The sequence below is a fragment of the Dreissena polymorpha genome, chromosome 6, assembly GCF_020536995.1.
Source record: "Dreissena polymorpha isolate Duluth1 chromosome 6, UMN_Dpol_1.0, whole genome shotgun sequence".
NCBI lineage: Eukaryota > Metazoa > Mollusca > Bivalvia > Myida > Dreissenidae > Dreissena > Dreissena polymorpha.
In genome coordinates this window covers 110,311,668-110,330,925 of record NC_068360.1, presented here as the reverse complement: position 1 = coordinate 110,330,925, position 19,258 = coordinate 110,311,668, and the positions used below count along the sequence as shown (strand labels likewise).

Below are 19,258 nucleotides of genomic sequence, written 5' to 3'. Positions count from 1 at the left end.
ATGTGTACCTCCAATTCGTTGACAACCTGATGTCGGAATAGATATCTGAGCCCTGGTACATAGCCCAATATTTTCTCCAAAACAAAGCCGTTGGCATAATACACGAGGTCGGTGAGGAGATTTTCAAAGCACATCAATAAGAACTTTCGGTAACGAGAGACGAGTTCCAATCCGAGATCGGAAGATGGGGGACAAAATGGACGGGACAGGTCAATCCCAAGGAAAGAGACTCTAAATTCAATGAACGAACACATTTACCCAGTGATCTTTGCTATCCTTTATGTATATGGTTGGATGCCTGTGTCAACCGCTACAACTGAATGTTCCTTAAGCACCATGCGAAGGGTAAAAACATACCTTAGAAACATACTGATAACAGTGAGAATGTCCGAATTTGGTTTGCTCAACATCAACGGGGGAAAAGATATATCTGCAGGAACTGTTTTGGAAATATGTACGCAAAAAAAGGAAAGCAAATGTGAAGTGCCTTTTCAGGACTGATCCGACTGAAACAATAACATTCGATTAGCTTTACAAAAGATTGTGAAACAAGAAAATATGGCCGTGATAGCATCAGAATCTTAGATTTTGAAATTATTACGATCGTTCATTCCTTTTCCACAATGTTTTCTAAGTTTTTCATACAAGGTAATATTGTTTTTTGGGAGAACACAATTATTTAAAATAAATGTCTACAATTTTGCACCTTTAAATATCTAAGTGATGGTGATATTAATAAGTTGTGACCGAGTCGTCATTGAAATTTTGACACAATAGCTCATACCGTAGCGATACCCCATTTTTAACCGAGTGTAAACCAGGGTACGGAAGATCGAGTTTCCGGCTCTGCAATCTTTCTTTCCGACGTTTTTTTGTCATTATCTATTGCTCAGCCACCACTGTTTTTGTGAGGAAAGCGGTTTAATGCTTACACATTTTGTCGTATAGTACCCGAGGAGATATCAGTTGAACAAACCGCCGTAATAAAACTGAAATACTGTTGAAAATGGCGTTTTGCATTATCCAATCAATAAATCAAAGAACTCAGACTAGGTCTCGGCGACTTCAAAATATTGTAATAAAAAACGAGTAAAATGCAACCAAAATGCGTCTTCATTTTTTTGTGTAGGAGAGATCCCCCATACCCCCTTGTGAGAAGGGGATTACCCCCATCCCACACCCTCTCCCGTGTAGGCACTTCGCACTTCGCTAATTCCGTAGAAATTGGAAGTTGCGTACACTTCATTTTCATCTAGCTACGCCCTGAAAGAATATTATACATTTGTGTTATGTGCTAGGAATTATAGTTCGATCCATACTGTTTGCAGTAATTAAATTGGTCATTTGTTTCACATATCTCAGATGGGTCAAAATGAGATAAAAAAACAAACTTAAAACAACACACATCAATATTGGCTTATTGTATATATATATACATATTGTATTTTATGTTATGTGATCCACATAAATGATTCTCTGTTATATACAGGTTTAGTTTTGCCAATCATTTTTGTCAATGAAACTACAATAAATCTCATAATTGCTGTTGTTTTGTTGTTGTTTTTTCCCGTTAATATGGTATCTGTTAAGTTTGATACTTCCCATGTGCTTTGGCCTTATGGATTGGGAAAAATTCCTAAGGATTGGGACAAATCGCAGTTTTATGATTAAAATTGGGAAATTTGTGATTTTGTTTTGCTAACAAATGCTCCAAAATTAAGAATAAAAGTGTGTTCAATATAATACCTTCTACAGATAAACTTATAGTGCTGGATAGGAGATGAACTCAATTTTGAGATCCAAAAATCCATAACAAAAAGAAAAATTTGGAAACATTAAGACATTTTTTGGTGCCATTTGGGAAAAAAATCCATTGGGAATGAGGCCAAATACCTGCCCTGAATTTTAACAACTAAGAAAACACTGTACATTATAATGTATCGTATCATAACATATTGACATCATTTGTATTTAGGTTTGCAAACAGCAGAAAATAATACTGGACAGGAGAGGCCAGAAAAGCATTTTAAAAAGTAGACATAGAATCTGGAGACAACCAAGGTTATTGTAAGATAAGATAAGATAAGATAATCTTTTATTATAGTGACATGTGTTTACGTACAGGAGATTAACAGACATATATACAATGCATACAAGAACACCCGGCCTAATAGGCCTATAAGTCACCTTAACAACAGTGTAAAATATAACGTGATCATTATTATACAAATAGACAATGAAATATTTGAGCAACATACTTAGTTCAATGAATAAGTTAGCATCTTCTATATAATATATGTATAAGAACATAGCAAGAGTTAAATGATAATGTGATATGTACAATTTTATCATAAGTAAGAAGACATATGCCTGAAAAATGTGTAATTCGTAGTTGATACTTAGAAGCCCATTTACATAATTATATTATTTTAAAGTTTTAACTGACACAACATCATACAACAGATATTGTTACTTATATAAAATACTGCTTCTGATATAAAAAGCATTTACAACAAATTTCGCACACTTTCTTGGATGACATTTAACCAAGAGAACTAATTTATCTTTATTTGATTGACAGGTAGCATATTCTTCAGAGTTCAAAATGTTCCCAAATATAACTGATCTTGTGTTTTCATAAAGAGCACATTCAACAAGAAAATGAGTAAGAAAATATTGTATGTTTGAGAAACATTCTTTTTTTTTTTAATTTAGGATGACAGATGATATAGGATTTTCCTCAAAATGTTAACCTTTCCCATGATACCATAGTATATTGTACCTACTATAATTAAGAAATAAGAACTCTCAAGGCGGGTTAATAATATCCATCGCACGAGTTTTTGTCCTGCACAGTAATACTGTCTTTTGAAACACTGGACATTTACCATTAGTTGTTAAAAAGTGTAATTAAAAAAACACTTGTATTTCACAAGTTGACCAATAGATGTCGGTAGTAAAGTATTTTTATTAGCGAATACTATCAGCAAGATTTTCAGGCAACTCTTGCCTTGATTGTTTCTCTAAGCAAAGTGCCATTCATTACCTTTGAGCTATAATTATGATCAAGTTTTGTATTTTGCAATTGTTAAATAAATTCAGGAGGCAATTGATACAACCATTAAGAAAGCCAGCCAAGTCCCCAAAAAGAAGAAGACAGAGAAGAAAAAGAAGGCATCAGCTGATGAAGATGATTTTATCATACGGGAATCTGTCTTGAAACAGGTCTTTATACCGGTATCCGAAATGGAACCGAAGTGGAACCGTCCCCGGCCTTGGCTTAAAACACAGAGTTTCTTACAGTGAAGACCTTGTAGAAGATTAAAAGATGTGATTGATAGAATATTGTTTGTAGGGGTTAGCCAAACTCAACATTTTTCTTTATTTTTACTACAGAACTTGGAAAGTTGTCTGTTTTTTACTTTTTAATGGGATTGTTAGATGAAAAGGTTGTAGTGTTAAAATTTATTCTAGCAAAAGTTGCTTATTTACAGCTATGGGAAATAATTTTGCGAATGGTTGATTCATTTCTTGTTAGTTTTATTCAATGCAGATTAAATATATATATTAAACACAGTCTGCCGTAAAGTCGTCCCAAAAGAAAACAAATGGTATTGGTAATGATATAGAATCTTTTGAAATGACAGGGAACAGCAAATGACACGCGTTTGTTCAGTTCAGATGTTGTTTGCGTGCCTCAATTTTATTTTAATAATTACTGTTTCTTTTGTTCCATCAGATGTCGGAAGAGGGTTTGACTAGTCCTTCTACTGATTCACTGTCTCTCTCCACTGTCTCAAGAAAACCTCAAGCTGCAGGTATTGTCTGATGTCAAACTTTTCAAAAAACTGCAAAAGTAAGTGCAACAAAAAAAGAAGAAACAAGGGACACAATTTTCACAAAACCAGGTTTTCAATTTGAAAAAAAAATCTGATAAAGGGAGACAATTTAAAATGTGCATTGTTACTGATTGTTCCTAGGTACCCCCCTTTTGTCAAATTTAATTTATGTTTAGTCGTGGCGACCTTTATTTTAATATGAAAAAATAGACAGATAAAGGGAGACATCTCAAAATGAACATTGTTACTGATTATTCCAAGTTACCCCCTTTGTGTCAAATTCAATATATTTTAAGTCGTAACGACCTTGACCTTGGAGATATCGACGTAATTATTTCGCATGACACACCGTCCAATGATTGTAAACAAATTAACCAAATGATTTTAAAATATCACAATTAACGACATAGTTATGACCCGGACAAGCTTGTTCCGCCCGCCCGCCAGCCCGCCAACATTGCGTAAAGTGTCGTCCCAGATTAGCCTACACTGGATTCTCGTTTAGAAGAGACTTCCTTTAAACGAAACATTCCATAATAGCGGGACTAATCTGGGACGAAACTCTACGCACATGCATTAAACCTGTTTTACCCAGAGACTAGCTCATATATTTATTTTTATTTCAGTTACGCCAATTAATCAGGATCTAAAGGCTTAGATAAAACGTTTTGAATATTATTTTAAAAAGCGCCTGGATGAAAAAACACGTTTCAAACCATTTTAGTGTTACGTTTAGATTCACGTTTACTGCAGCAGTCCGTAACATAATCATCGTTACAATCATAATATAAATTACTGCATACCAATAAGATTATACAAATAAATTACACATTACATTTAATCACTATTTATATGGTTTTGTTTAATTATTCGTTTCGGCATAGCGTATTTTATAGCTTATCTAGTTAATTATACAATGGTTGTTATGTTAAAATTGATTAGTAGGGTATCTGAATTAACACTCCTAAAATAATGACTACTAACACTGCAAGAATCGATCAAGAAAAATACAACGATAATGACATGATTGAGTAAATTCTTCAACTCAGAGCTGGTTAATTTAACCTTGGAATTTTCGAAGGTATCACATCTTCTTCATTAGCTGATCACTGGTTCACTGACGTCACAGTCACATGACTGTCATTAAAAATAAAAATGACTTTTGAGTATTGTTACGTTCTAGAACATCTTCAGTCAGGTAAACAACTTAGCAAACTATCTAAAAATCTATGCCGATTATTATTTTTCAAAATAATTAATAATATTAAGGTACTTGGTGCAGTTGGTGCAGTGCCTGTGTTTATTTATTTGCATTGAAAATACACGATAACATATTTAAATAGAAATGTATCTAAGCACTGCAACGGAATATGTGTGTACGGGGCGATAAGCATTATGTGTTACTAAGCTTATGACGTTCACATTAGATTCTGGTTGAATCATTGACATGCTTTAAAATATACTTGCTTACAAGTCAACTAAAGCCTAAACGCGTTCACTAAACGAACTTGATCTGATGAAACTGGGTTATCGGAAAGCAGCTGGAGAAAGCATATATAGATTTCGACAAACAACCGACTATTTTTAAATTAGGTTGATTCATAAACGTTTTAAGCGATAAAACATACCGGTATGTTAACCCTTGATAGCATTTGCCAATCAAAAAGCGTTCTGTGGAAAGCAATAACATCAACCAACAATGTCCTCATGACTTGAAGACATGAACTTTTGCTATCTGAGATGCATGGCCTAAACTCCCTCGCTCGTTCAAACTTATGATTGTTGTATTCTTAAGCTAACTATGCAATCGTTCATGTATGTACTTTGGTAATCCGAACGAATGAACGACGGCAATTAGTCAAATTGTTCAATGTTATTACAATGTTTGATTTATTGCCTTCAACAATAAAACCAAACATAAATCATTAATCATAAGATGTGACGTAGTTATACAAAATTCGAACGGAATTAAGATGTGAATTGGTGACTTTCCGAATGTCACTCTGTGTAAAGTATACATAATTATGCCCATTTTTAATTGTATTGTATTTAATAGTAGTACATAGTACCTCGCAATGACTGTTCTATATTTTGTTTAATAGTTTTTAATATTTTGTTTAAGGAGCAAGAATTTATGTGGTGATATAACTGAATATGATAAAACAGCCTAACTATGTTTTTATGTTATTTTAACAGATATATTTCTGAATATATGTTTATATAACTGATTTATGTATATGACATATCTTTTTCTATAAAGCAGAGTACGGTTCTCAAATTGAGTGAGATGCAAACATGTTTAAAAAACGGGTTATAAAGTACTCTTAATATTCTTCTTATGTGGAAGGCCATGGGAGATATGTACAAGCTATCAACAGAAACATGTCTTGATAAACTAATTCACATATCGCTGATTTGAAATCTGGTTTGCATTGAAAAACATTTGAAACAAAAACTGAGTTTGGAAAAAAACGTACTCACACATTGATGAAGTAAAACGAGGAATTTAATAAATTAATGACAATACGTGCATCGTTACCATTTAGTTATGAATGAAACCAAATAAAAACTTGTCGGACTGATCGAGTGGTTAATGCGTTAGACTATTGATTCAGAAGTCATTGGCTCTAATCCCAAATTAGTGTAGTGTTCGCAATAATCGTCTGGCCAATAAGGTGTAACTATGTTATTCAATTTAATGGACTAATTTCGAACGCTTTTCATGGACTCTTACCAACTGAGAGCTTGCACTTTGTGTTCGTAAAACATTTTGCACTTTTCGCTTGCCATGTTTAAGCCGCCTACCTGTGCATATTAATATCGATCAAACGGTATTTTTGAAAACAATAACAATAACAAACGATTGTCAGTTTGTACATTTGTCTTAAAGAAGAAAACACAAAAAGTAAACTGATAAAGCAATAGCTTTTCACCCAAGGGACATGATTCATACAAACTTGGTAGAGGAGTAGAGGACCACGATACGATATAACATGCCGATACCAAACCTTTGGGCACGGCTCTTTTAGACAATTAGATTTTTAAAGTGTTCATTATATACTTATACATACGGAAAACAAGTGACCAACAGGGCGACTCCAATTCTGACAACGAGTGGCATAAATTGAACAAATTTGGTAGATCAACACCTTACATACGTTATATGTTAAATACAAAACCGTTGCCCATGTCGTTTCAGAAGAAGTGTTCACTGTATACATATATAAGGAAAAAAAGGGACCGCCAGGCCAGGGCCAATTTTGCGCGCGATGAGAACGCATTGAACCCCTGTAGAGACCCTGTGATGACGCTGTAAAACCCGATGGGGACGATGTGAGGCAAACTTTTTGATCAATAAAATCCAAACTTTCTTTTTGTGGACATATTTCGCGGCGATTAAACAGAACTTTAGAACGCCGTGCAAGCGCTGTGGCAATGCTGTCCGGTGACACTTATCTTTTATTTTTTAGGGTGCTTACATAACCGACGCAATATGTATTATTGTTGAGCGTTTACTTTGCTGAGTCCGGCGAATTGATCAAAAATCAGTGTCCATCCAGCGTTTCGAAAGTCTGTTTACTCGATGTGACGTGGGTTTTATATCCACTGTTAATGTATGAAATACAAGTAAAGTCACAAGTTGCCTATATTTAACATACGAATAAGACTCAGATTAAATATTTTACGTTTTTATGATAAACTGGACAAGTACGTACGTGCTTTCTTGCCGGACATGGAAGCGGGCAAAGTTCATCTTCTTATAACAAGAAGTGACCTCTGATACCACGGGGCTTCCGACATGTACACACAATTGAGGGTATCCGCAACATTTGAGGAAGACGACCAGTCTTCGTGCGACAGATTCTTGTTGTTGTTCATCATGACCCAGTCCTTGGAATTAAGCAGATTCTTAATGTCTAGAGGAATCTCTCTTTGTAGGAAGAACCTACAGAACAGTTTCATCTAGTATTACATGTTGAACTATACTGTTTTATGTGTTTGAAGCTCAAGCCAGCGCACATGTCGTTGTCGTATGTTCTGTTCGGTTTTGTAAAGGTTACATCATTTTTGTGTTTAATACAAGCTAAGCTGATGTCAAGCATGGTTGCTGCTTTTCTAGAACAATCATTTATATGGTATCATCATTACATAATTTTAATAGTATATAAAATGATAAATTGTATAGAGAGAAATGACGAAACTCATAAAACATCATCAGGATAAATTGTTTTTGCCATTTCTGAAATTTGCGTGCCAGATGACATTATGTCTATATGGTCCATAACATAAAAACATCTTTACGTTTTATACTTTACACTGGTGAAATATGCAACACATATGTGTAACCATAAATATAGTAACGTTAGTTTTCCGCAATACCGCCTCAAATGCCGTTGCCATGGCTTTCCATGCAGGTGCGAGCATAGCCCCAGCCAGTTGATCTCAACAGACTGCAAAGTTTAAAAACCGGAGTTCTTAAAATATATACTAACTTTGAATTAAAACAATAAAACATAATATGAGAAATGTCCTTGCGACATCAAATATGAACGTGAAAAACATTATAAATTGGTTAAGCAGTTGTAAAAATAATTTGTTATACGCACACATATAAATGTCCTACGCACTATGACGTCGGAATAAATATTTCTAAAATAATGACTACTTACACTGTTCCAGAATAGATCAAATTAAAACAACGTTAATAACTTAAATCGACTTGACTGTTGAATATTGTTACGTTTCAGAAAATCTTTAGACAGGTAAACTTTTCTTATAAAAGAGCACGTGCGTGCTATGATTAACACGTGCCTGTAAGCCATATTTGAAATGATTATTAGGTGGTCGGTTCAGTTTTTTTGGCATTAAAAATCTATATTATTGATACTTCGTATTAATACGAACTATTATTAACTGCCACCATTATTCGTTTGAATACGAACATTTCCAGGGATAAAAAAGTCAGTTGTTTTTTTCATTAAAAATCAACATTTTTGATACTTCGTATTAATACACACTATTATAAATTGCCATCATTGTTTATATTTATACGAACTTTTCCAGGGATAAAAAGTGATTTTGTTGCATTGAAAAAACAAACATTTTTGATAGTTCGTATAAATACGAACTTTTATGAACTGTCATCATTGTTCGTATCTATCGGATACAGGTTAAAGCCCGTCTAATGCAATAAGTTTTGACAGGCGTCGCCTACAATCGTTCAGGTATTTTCTGTATAAAGGTCGACTAAAACGAAAAAAAAGTCAGTCGGAGTTAGAACATACACTAGTACACATTAGGAAGTGATTTTACTTACCCGCCCCTATTTGGGGCTGTGTCAAAGTCATGGGTTGATTTCGTCTCGTAAATACCATTGTATGAGTAGAATATCTTATACACTTGAGAGTTACTGAATGTATCGTGTTGATATGAATAATGTGTGGACTTGGAGAGCGTTGTGTACCTTAGAAAAATAAAATCTCAATGAATATTGCATCGACTTGTGTATATTCTTATTATGCTAAAAAAATCAATCATCTAACGATGTTCCCAATTACTTGATGAAATGAACGTTTGCTCTCTGAGATGCATGGTATAAATACTCGTTTAAACTCGTGAATCGACCATGTCGGTTCTTTGGTAGTCCTGAGCAACAAACAACTACTATGTGCATTGACTTTCCGAGTGTCATGCTGCACAGGTACTTGAAAAAAAATAATTTGTGGTCATGATATTTAAAAAAGAGAAAATGACGGAAGGCGATTTGGGGTCGATTTTTCACAATTTAACAAGAACTTCACTATAAATTCCACGTTCGTTTTTCATTGACTAAACTTTCCTTCGAAATACATCGTTCTTTACTAACGGAAGAACAAAAATACTCAGACAAAGTAGAAAATACAAACCTTTTATATTATAAGTTCAACAGTAGACATGTTATTGGTGGAACGCGCTAAATTTTATCTTGTTGTCGATTGGTTGAATGAGTCGTAAATTATAGAACAAGTTTACCAATCTTATTTTCAACCTTTGAAACGTCTCATTTCCGTAACACCGATTTCTGCCTCAAAATGGTGGTCGTGAAAGTGAAAGTACGCTAAATGTGTTGTTTCTTCTGAATTGCCGACTTTTTACCGTTCAAATAGGATTAAAGAACGACGTAGTACGAAGGAAAACTTAGTAAATGAAAAAAGTACGTGGAGTTTATAGCAAAGTTCTTGTTTTATTGTGAACAATCGACCGATAATTGCCTTTCGTCATAACTGACGTTTGGACGTCGAGAATTACACACTGCGATTTTGGTGTCATATTTGTGAAACTTTTAGCTGTTGTTGACATACTTGGTAGATTTTCATCAAATAAAAGGAGTTTAATTATAGATGGACGCTTCCTGCTGTCAACCACAACGACATATGTGTGCATTGTTTATGTTTCATGCTGTTGCATTGTGTTATTCAATACACCTATGAAATCATCGTTGGATACCTTTTCTCTTATTATATATATAAGGACCAAACAATTTTTTTCGAATGCATGTGTCTTGCTGGGTTACGTGCATTTAATTATGCCATTTTAGACTGCGGCGATAGCCGGAGTCTTCAGTACCGCAAATAGAAAGCGTGTATCGCTTTTGAGAAAGCCTTTGCACAGTGACATCCCATTTTTCACTGCCTTTTAACAATAACTTAATCAGGGGAGAATACTCAGCACAGCTCGAAACAGTCAGGATATCAGAGTATTGGTTTAGCTCTCCTTTAATTCATTTGATTTGTATGGAGCTGATTTCTGTATGTGAATATCCGTTCCTATAACGTAGTGTATGGTTCTTTAACGAAGGTTAGCGAGTGAAATGAACTCATGTTTTTAAACAGGTCACAAAGTACTCTTAATATGCGTTTTTATAAAAGCCGTTGAAAATATGCACAAGCTATCACCATGTCTTGATACAACTAATTCAAATATCGCTGATTTGATAGCAGTTTTGCATTGAATTACATTTGAGACCAACACTAAAGTTTGAATAATGTTTTTAAAGGGACCCGTTCGCAGATTGACGAATTAAAACGATGAATGTTTTTGGAATATTTCAGTTGTTTTTGTTAACATAACGTGAATCGCTACCATAAAATAATGACTGAAATCCAGCATGAAAATGTCAGACTGGTGGAGTGGTTATGGCAATAGCCATTTGATTCAGAGGTAATAGGTAATAATTTCATTAATGTGTGCTCTTTTGTCTAGCCAAGTGGAAGTATTTTATGACAATTCAAGCGATTAATTTCACTAAGAACGCTCTTTGTAAACTCTTACTAACAAAGGGCCCGCTGTATTGGAAAAAAACAATTTTCATTTTGCGAACGCCCCATTTAACCCGCCTACCTATACATATTAATATCGATCGAATGTTTTTATTACACAAAAACACCAAACGATCGGCATTTTATTTATTTACAAAAAGAAGAAAACAGACAATCAATTGAACTGATAACCAAATACTTACATGTAACATACATTTTTTTAAATGCCAATATATAAATGAACATTAAAAACACAACAGCACACAACACAGATATCATTATATACATGAAAATTGCAATACGAACTATATTTATTGCAAATTAATTAAATTGTAAGCTGATATAAATATCCATATTTTTAAGGGATTGGGGCAAACACCGCGCACAACACAGATGTCATGACGTACATGAAAATGGCAATACGAACTATATTTATTGCAAATAATTTAAATTGTACGCTGATTTAATATCCATATTTTTGAGTGGAGTACTCTGCTGGTTAATGTAACAAAATCAGAAAACGACATTGAGTGGTATTTTGTTCGCTGATCCTATTGTATATATACTAAATGGTTCTAGATCTTGCAAAATATGTATACTTTGTTAGTTGATCAAATTTAACCGTTCAGAATGTAAATAGATCGAGCGTTCAGTGAATCATAAGGAAATCGAACGCAATATGACGAAGATTCATGCATTCAAACAACCTCGGTGATGCAACTTTAATACAATTATAAAAGCATTTTTGTTAAGCAGGTGCTTAATACACCAGCGCGCCACCCATCATTTTGAAGAAAAACTGTAAACGCTTGTGTTGTTTGCGTCAGATAGCCTGTGTGCAACATCGAGACAGGATGCTTGCCTCCAAGAATTTGTTTCTGGCATTGTGGTGGATTCTGTTCGCATATGGTAAGAACGCAATTAGTTTTGTAAAGTCAGTCGCATTTGAGATAAAATAAAATAAAGTACAATAAAACAGTCAAGATGTTAACGACACAACTAATTCAAGACGGACATGATTAGTATTTGTCGAAGGCGGTTTAAATTCATTTTGTAGAAATCTAGCACCTGAAAAAGGAAAGGTTAATATACTAGCTTCCTAATTATGAGTATGTTGTATTGTTTGATTTAAAATAGCGTACACAAACTGTTTAGCTGTCGTTAATAAAAAGAGCGATCCCATTCTAATATTTCTCTTTTCAGTAGGAATAATTTAAATAAGTAGGCGAATTATATAACTTTATGACAAAGCTTACGTTTAATGATACCTCCGGTAGGTGGCGCTGTATGTCCGGACGGCTACTGTCGCCACTCGGACGGATGTTACCGGACGGTGGCCCTCAATGTCACGTGGATAGACGCCAGGGTGAGTGAGTAAATGATCATAATCCGAATCGCCTTGACTTTCTATAATTGGCATCGGTATATATAATGTTCAGAACTACACGATACAAACAACTTTCAACTATTGTAAAATCATTTTTATTCGTGGGACATTAACCCATCTATGCTTAGTGGAACTCTCCCATCCTTCTAAATAGGATCAATTTATTTCCCAAATTAGGGATGTCTAGTATATTTATTTCTATATTTAGAATTTTTCTTACAGAAATTCCTTTAAACAAACAGCGAAGACCCTGATGAGACGCCGCATCATGCGGCATCTCATCTGGGTCTACGCTGTTTGCCAAGGTCTTTTTTCTAGACGCTGCGCATAAATGGGTTAATTTTCGTGGATTTCGATGGTTAACCGATCAATAAATGTAGCACAAACACATCGGAAATGACCGACGCCAATTCCTCATTTTTTCCAAAAACGGAAATCAACGAATTGCTTGCCCCAAAACGCGCAATACTAATTTTTGTCATAATACTGGGGTTGGTGACAAAACATCATTTCGAACGAAAGCTTCTATATTTATCATACCGGTATTAAATGGACCTTTTCACAGATTTTGGCATCAATTGAAGTTTGTCATTAGGTTAGTTTAGTTTGCCATTAAATACTTTGTATTGATAAATGTAAACATTGGATCTAAAAAGCTCCAGTAAAAAAACAACTATAAAATCAAACAAAAAATGTACCATTCAAACCACTTTTCAATCCGTGCTCATATCATGAAAAACATATTTTATACTTCATATAAGCAATCCTCTTAGTTTCACAAAAATAACGACAACAACAGAACGCTCCAAATTATTCAATCGTTTCGCGTTGCAACGCTTTATAATTTTCAGGTTATTAAATCGTCAAAAGATGCTTATAATAGCTATTTTAGAGAATGGTAAATGTTAAGTTTTACTGTTTTCTCACAAATATCATAACATAAATGAAAATTTGCGAATCTGAAACAATCTGTAACGCTGTCAATTTACCGAAACGTGAAAAGGACCATTTAAGAGATGCAAATTTAAACGTAATTGTAAGATAATTTCTGACATGCTACATACATCAATAGTAGTGTCATTGTCTTGTATAAATCTGTGTTTGGTTCCTTCCTAGAAAACATCAGATAGTATTACAGAAAAACGCACAAACGCCATAATTTTGAAAATATCAACAGCATTTTTGGAACTCTTAAGAGTTTTTCATTTATTGTAGCTGAAGTATTACATTATAAAAATATAGAATTCTTTTAGAGAGTTAAGTTATTTTGTCGGCCCAATGAAGCACTGTTGATCCAAAGCGAGACTGCTGGAAGCATTATTGTTCGAGCGTATACAAAACGCACTCTTGCCTTAAAGGAGCCGTCCAACAGATAAAGCGTCGTATCGACAATTTTCGATATTTTGGGAAACTACGAGGATTGCTTATATAGCTAAACAATACATCCGCTCTGAATGTGATCGTAGATGGTATAGTGGTCTAAGCGGGAAGCTTTTTACTCCAGGACTCCAGGAATCCAGGGGTCAGTGGTTCGAACCCTGTTGAGGGTTACTTTTTTTCTTTCTTATTTAAATTGTATTCTTCTTTTTTTACTGGAGATTTATAGTTTAAATGATTAATTTTATCAATATAAAGCATTTGAAGCATTTAATGATAAGCTTCGATACATGCCCAAATCTGTTGGACGGCCCCTTTAAAGAATTCAATTTATTGAATTAAACCGAAACAAAGGTCCTTCTATATAGACAGTTCGATGCTATGATTTCCTCAGCGTTTCATAAGCGTCTTTTAACAAAACAAACTAGAGAAACAAACGTTCACCATTACCAGGTTATGTAACCAAAATATTACCCGCTCCAATATATAGCCTCGCTCTGGGCAAACGGGGCTAAATGCATGTGCGTAAAGTGTCGTCCCAGATTAGCCTGTGCAGTCCGCACGGGCTAATCTGGGACGACACATGCATGCATTGAGCCTAGTTTTCCAAGAAATATAGATACAGTAATAAGTGATTTATATTTCTTATAATGTGTATTATCATTACCACACCAGTCGTATTGCGGGGTATTGGGAGGAGCTCTTCTGTCCCCCGTGTCACAGTCCATGGCGGCAGCGGCAGAGGGCGCTCTACGTAGAACTAAAGGTAGCGTTCGGTAAACTCGTTCCAATAAAACAACCATTTTCATTTAATTGTCAGCTACAATATATCTTTGAATATTTGACTTCGGCGATAAATCAGTGGTAATATATAATCTCACACGAGTTGTCATTCCAGCCATTTGAAAGGGACATGTTCACAGCTTGGAAAAATGACAATGTAAGTGTTATATGAGGCAAACTATAATAATCATATAGAGCTTTATAATAGAGACAAAATAACACTCCTGACGAGGAAAAATGTTTCAAATATTGGCTCGATTATGGATAATCATCAATCGGAACAGGTAAAATAATACGGCGTTTGTAATGCTTTTCATCGAATATTTGTAAAATAAGTTTAATACTAACTCTTACATACGCTGTTAATTTCGATAGCTTGCGCCGTGCAGTGGTAGCTTGTGAACTTTTGCTACTTAAGGTCCCATGTACGATTACTTTTTTATTTGCATTGTTTGTTGCTTTTATAATCATTTAAAACTATTAAAATGGAATTAGTTTTGTTTGTTAATACAGGTATTGACATTTTTCATAAGTACGGAAATATGTGAACAAGTCCTTTCAAACGAGTTAAGTAAGCTTGTAAGAAACCGAGATTTTCGCGCGTTTGGAGAGCCTCCTAACATATATCCTGGACTATTTACTAGTATAAACTTTGGTATGACTTGAAAACACGTGTCAGCTTTATCTTACGGCATGTTTTCGAAAGAAAAATAAGATTTTTGTGGTAAAAATGTTGATTATGTTATTGTTATTATGTGACATTATGCGACAGAAAGTTGTAATTTTGCTGCTCTTTTAAATATTAAACCATTGAGAAATTAAGTTGCAATTTAATCGAATTTATATTTTACTTTATTGCTTATTAATTTGAATAACGATACCTTGAGTATGCTGTTTATTTATATATGTTTTGCATTTAAATCTGGGCTAAGTGTGAGGTTTGGCATGCCTTTAATTCTGGGCTAAGTGTGAGGTTTGGCATTCCTTTAATTCTGGGCTAAGTGTGAGGTTTGGCATGCCTTTAATTATGGGCTAAGTGTGAGATTTGGCATGCCTTTAATTCTGGGCTAAGTGTGAGGTTTGGCATGCCTTTAATTCTGGGCTAAGTGTGAGGTTTGGCATGCCTTTGATTCTTGGCTAAGTGTGATGTTTGGCATGCCTTTCATCCGGTTTTAGCCTTCTATGTGTGTTTATATTCAGAATCCCAAGGCGGTGATCACAGATTTAATCATATTCAGATGTACATTTGTCTGTCAAGTAATGTGTATGTTGTATTTTGTACCTTAACTTTTTCAGTGATTATTGCTGGGTTAAGTTTGATTTCTTAAAACTGGTTAAATCCCCGATACTTTGGAATGACCGTTCCATGGTGGCCCCAATTTTTATAAACAAAATCATGTTCTATTTCGTGTTGTATGTATTGCCCTCTTTTATATAGGCAACTAGTCACTTTCCTTACATATTTACTTGTGGGTGTTAAGAAAAATTGTGTCGTGTTCTGAGAAAACTGGGTTTAATGCATGCGCGTAATGCGCAGTCCGCACAGGCTAATCAGGGACGACACTTTCCGCTTTTATGGTATTTTTAGTTTCAAGGAAGTCCCTCCTTACCGTAAATCAAGTTTAGGCGGAAAGTGTCGTCCCTGATTAGCCTGTGCGGACTGCACAGGCTTATCTGGGATGACACTTTACGCACATGCATCATGTCCAGTTTTCTCAGAACGTGACTAAATTTTTCTCCTGATAATGTTTCTTGCGTTCAATTTTTTCTATGTATCATGTCAAGTTAACGACGTCATTTTACCTAAATATCGCCTTCCGATTGGTCAGTCAAACATATGTAGCCAATGAAAACGATCAAATCGTCAACATGTGTAAGATATATAAGATCTTGCATGAGTGGTCGTTTTGTATTGAATTTATTTGAAGTCATCTAAATAAGAATAAAAAAGAGGCTTGCCGAGTTTTTATCTTTATTTAGATGACGAGTTAAATAAATTCAATACAAAATGACCACGAATCTAAGATTCTATTTACAACATGACCAATAAATTTTCTTTTTATTGTATGCCCTTCCACCGTTTATTCACATTGTAAAAGAGTTTGACTGAAGAAATTCGCTGGAATAATAAAGTCATTTCGTCAAAAAAAATGACGTCATTTTACAGTTATCTAACTAGTGAAATAACACCCGTGTAATAAACAAAATTGAGCATTTCGTTATTTCACTCCTGGAGCGTAGGTCATGTTATAAAACAATACACATTCGTAAGTCATTATGCGTAACCTTCGTTGAAAATTTATTCCGTACACGCTGAATATACAGATAGTTCGAAAGTGATAGTTCTTAACAATTGATACAGGCTTTGCAAATGCCAAACTGCACACGCATGATAACATTTTCAGAATAATTTATACTATTCTCTATTTACATATCATAACTGCTGTAAGTGGAACGTAGCCCGATTTATATCGGAAATCTCAATTGCACATTCTCGGCCCTTTCCGTCAAACAACGGATAAGTACGATTATTGATAATCTGCGAGGGGTACCGAATGCGGAAATCTGTGTCCTTTGTTGCCAGGTACAATCTTCCCGGGCAAGTTCTGGCTGGACATCACGGATCTGCTCAATCCTAAGGACTGGAAGAGGATGAGCGACAAGAAGGCGCTCAACTTCACTAATTGGAACACCACCTCTGGCAATGGGACAATGGAGGATGGTTCCCGGAACTGCGTTTACATGTCCGAGTCTCTGGATTATAAATGGGTAGCCGCTTCCTGTGTGGAGAAGATTAATTTTCTCTGCTACCATGCCGGGTAAGCAAAGTAAGTAAGGCTTCCATCGAGAAAAGATTTCGATTATTGTTACTTAATATTGTTATAGTTTGGTGTTAAGTGTTTGATGGCTTACACGAAAAATGGATAGAGTTACATATCAAGTGAAGTGACAAAAAACCGCAAACAAAAAGATCGTTTACTACACAGCAAGTAGAAAACTACTGACCACCGTGTATAGTGTTTACGTAACCCGCTGCTCTGATCGTATTGTGTTTCAATGGAATTCGTTGTCGCTCTTTTTACTTACAAACTGACTTCTCTTATTAATAACAACGTTCTTATACGCCCCGCCCAACATTTATTTTACCACCGTATATCAGAACAGTTGACCCACGAGTTTTAGATTTAAATACGGAGGAATATGTTATCATAATCTGTTAGGTTTTACAATGAGCTACTAATCATGTTTACCATTTCGCCAATACGGTAAACAATACACGCAACACTACTTAAAGACGTAAGGCAAAGACGACAGCGCTAACTGATTTAGATAAGGCACCTCCGTCCCATGTTTAAAAAAACGTCCATTCAACGTAAAGCGCAAACTATGTGGTCACATGCGTTACTAGGCAACCAGAATTATAGGGAGATTAATGCTTGTTGGTGTTAAATCATATTCATCAACTTCAAGTATCGTTGCTGTTAAAAATCAGTATTGTTTTTTATTCGAATTACTAAGATAGTGTGGTGTAACCTGTTTTAGGCTAACACCTACCACAGAGCGATACAACCAGTGGGGTGGTACCACGCGGGTCCCTAAGAGACGCCAAGATGTGGATTGCTAAAATCAAACTTTGTCACATGTTTCATCATTAACTTTATATACTTTCTTTATTGTTTTGATCTTAAAAATGTGAAACCATATATTTTCTTTGCATTAAACAGAAAAAAAAACACTAAACATGCAATAAAATTGAAAACATTATGTGGATTATTGTCTCAGCGCAAGTGTATTGAAGATATTATTGCTGCCTGATTATTAAATTAATTTCATATATCTTCTAAAAAAAATAGGTCACATGCGAGTAGTGTTATATGACAGGTAACACAGAAGTACATAGTTTGTCCATATATAAACGATATGAAAGGCAATTATATTTGAAAATATGCAAGCAATGTTTTATAGGCTGCTCAAATGAATATAGAATTGATCGTAATAATTTCATATATTCAATCACGTAATAAATATTGATTTCACGGGTACGTGTCCTGTTTTAAAATTTGTTATTTCCTTCCATGATGTTATCAAAAAACTGTAAAACTGTATGTCACGCCATCTACAAAGAACTCTTCTTTAATTGGCTGTTTGACATCATGCTGAGCCCATATATTCTATATGGTGTCAGTACACTATAGGGGGCAGTAGTAACATTCAAAATGGCCGCCCGGAATCGTCACATGCTGACCCCATATATTCTATATGGTGTCAGTAGACTATATGGTGTCAGCAGACTATAGTTGACATTGTGAAACAATATTGTGAACAATTAATAGTAACGAAAATATGTATTTTACTTTCCTTTTTTCAGGATTTTTTCTGAAATTTTATTATTGTTATATATTGTTCTTGAATTTAATATTTTCGATAATACTAGTTATAAAAATACATAGTTTGCCCTTGTTATTTTGACGAGATGGAAAGTAGATGGCGTGATATAATCGTTGCATGGTTAGTTACTGACCCGATACGTATCGGGTCAGTAACTAACCCTGCAACTATTAATATCACATTAT

General features: G+C 34.7%; 1 protein-coding gene across 4 annotated transcripts in view; it reads left to right on the top strand.

Moving 5' to 3' along the window:
• The first annotated feature begins 11,942 nt into the window (after positions 1-11,942).
• The window catches only part of LOC127835011 (perlucin-like protein), a 48,575-nt gene continuing 41,259 nt past the window's right edge, over positions 11,943-19,258 (top strand). The window contains exons 1-5 of one of the 4 annotated variants that reach the window (XM_052361181.1): positions 11,943-12,046; positions 12,415-12,503; positions 14,577-14,667; positions 17,269-17,503; positions 18,228-18,508. In XM_052361181.1, the coding sequence (XP_052217141.1) occupies positions 11,992-12,046; positions 12,415-12,503; positions 14,577-14,667; positions 17,269-17,503; positions 18,228-18,309 (552 nt within the window). In that variant the 5' untranslated portion in view covers positions 11,943-11,991 and the 3' untranslated portion in view covers positions 18,310-18,508. Of the gene's footprint in view, positions 12,047-12,414; positions 12,504-14,576; positions 14,668-17,268; positions 17,513-18,227; positions 18,509-19,258 lie in introns of those variants that run through there. The other 3 variants (XM_052361183.1, XM_052361182.1, XM_052361180.1) reach the window with 3 other exon arrangements.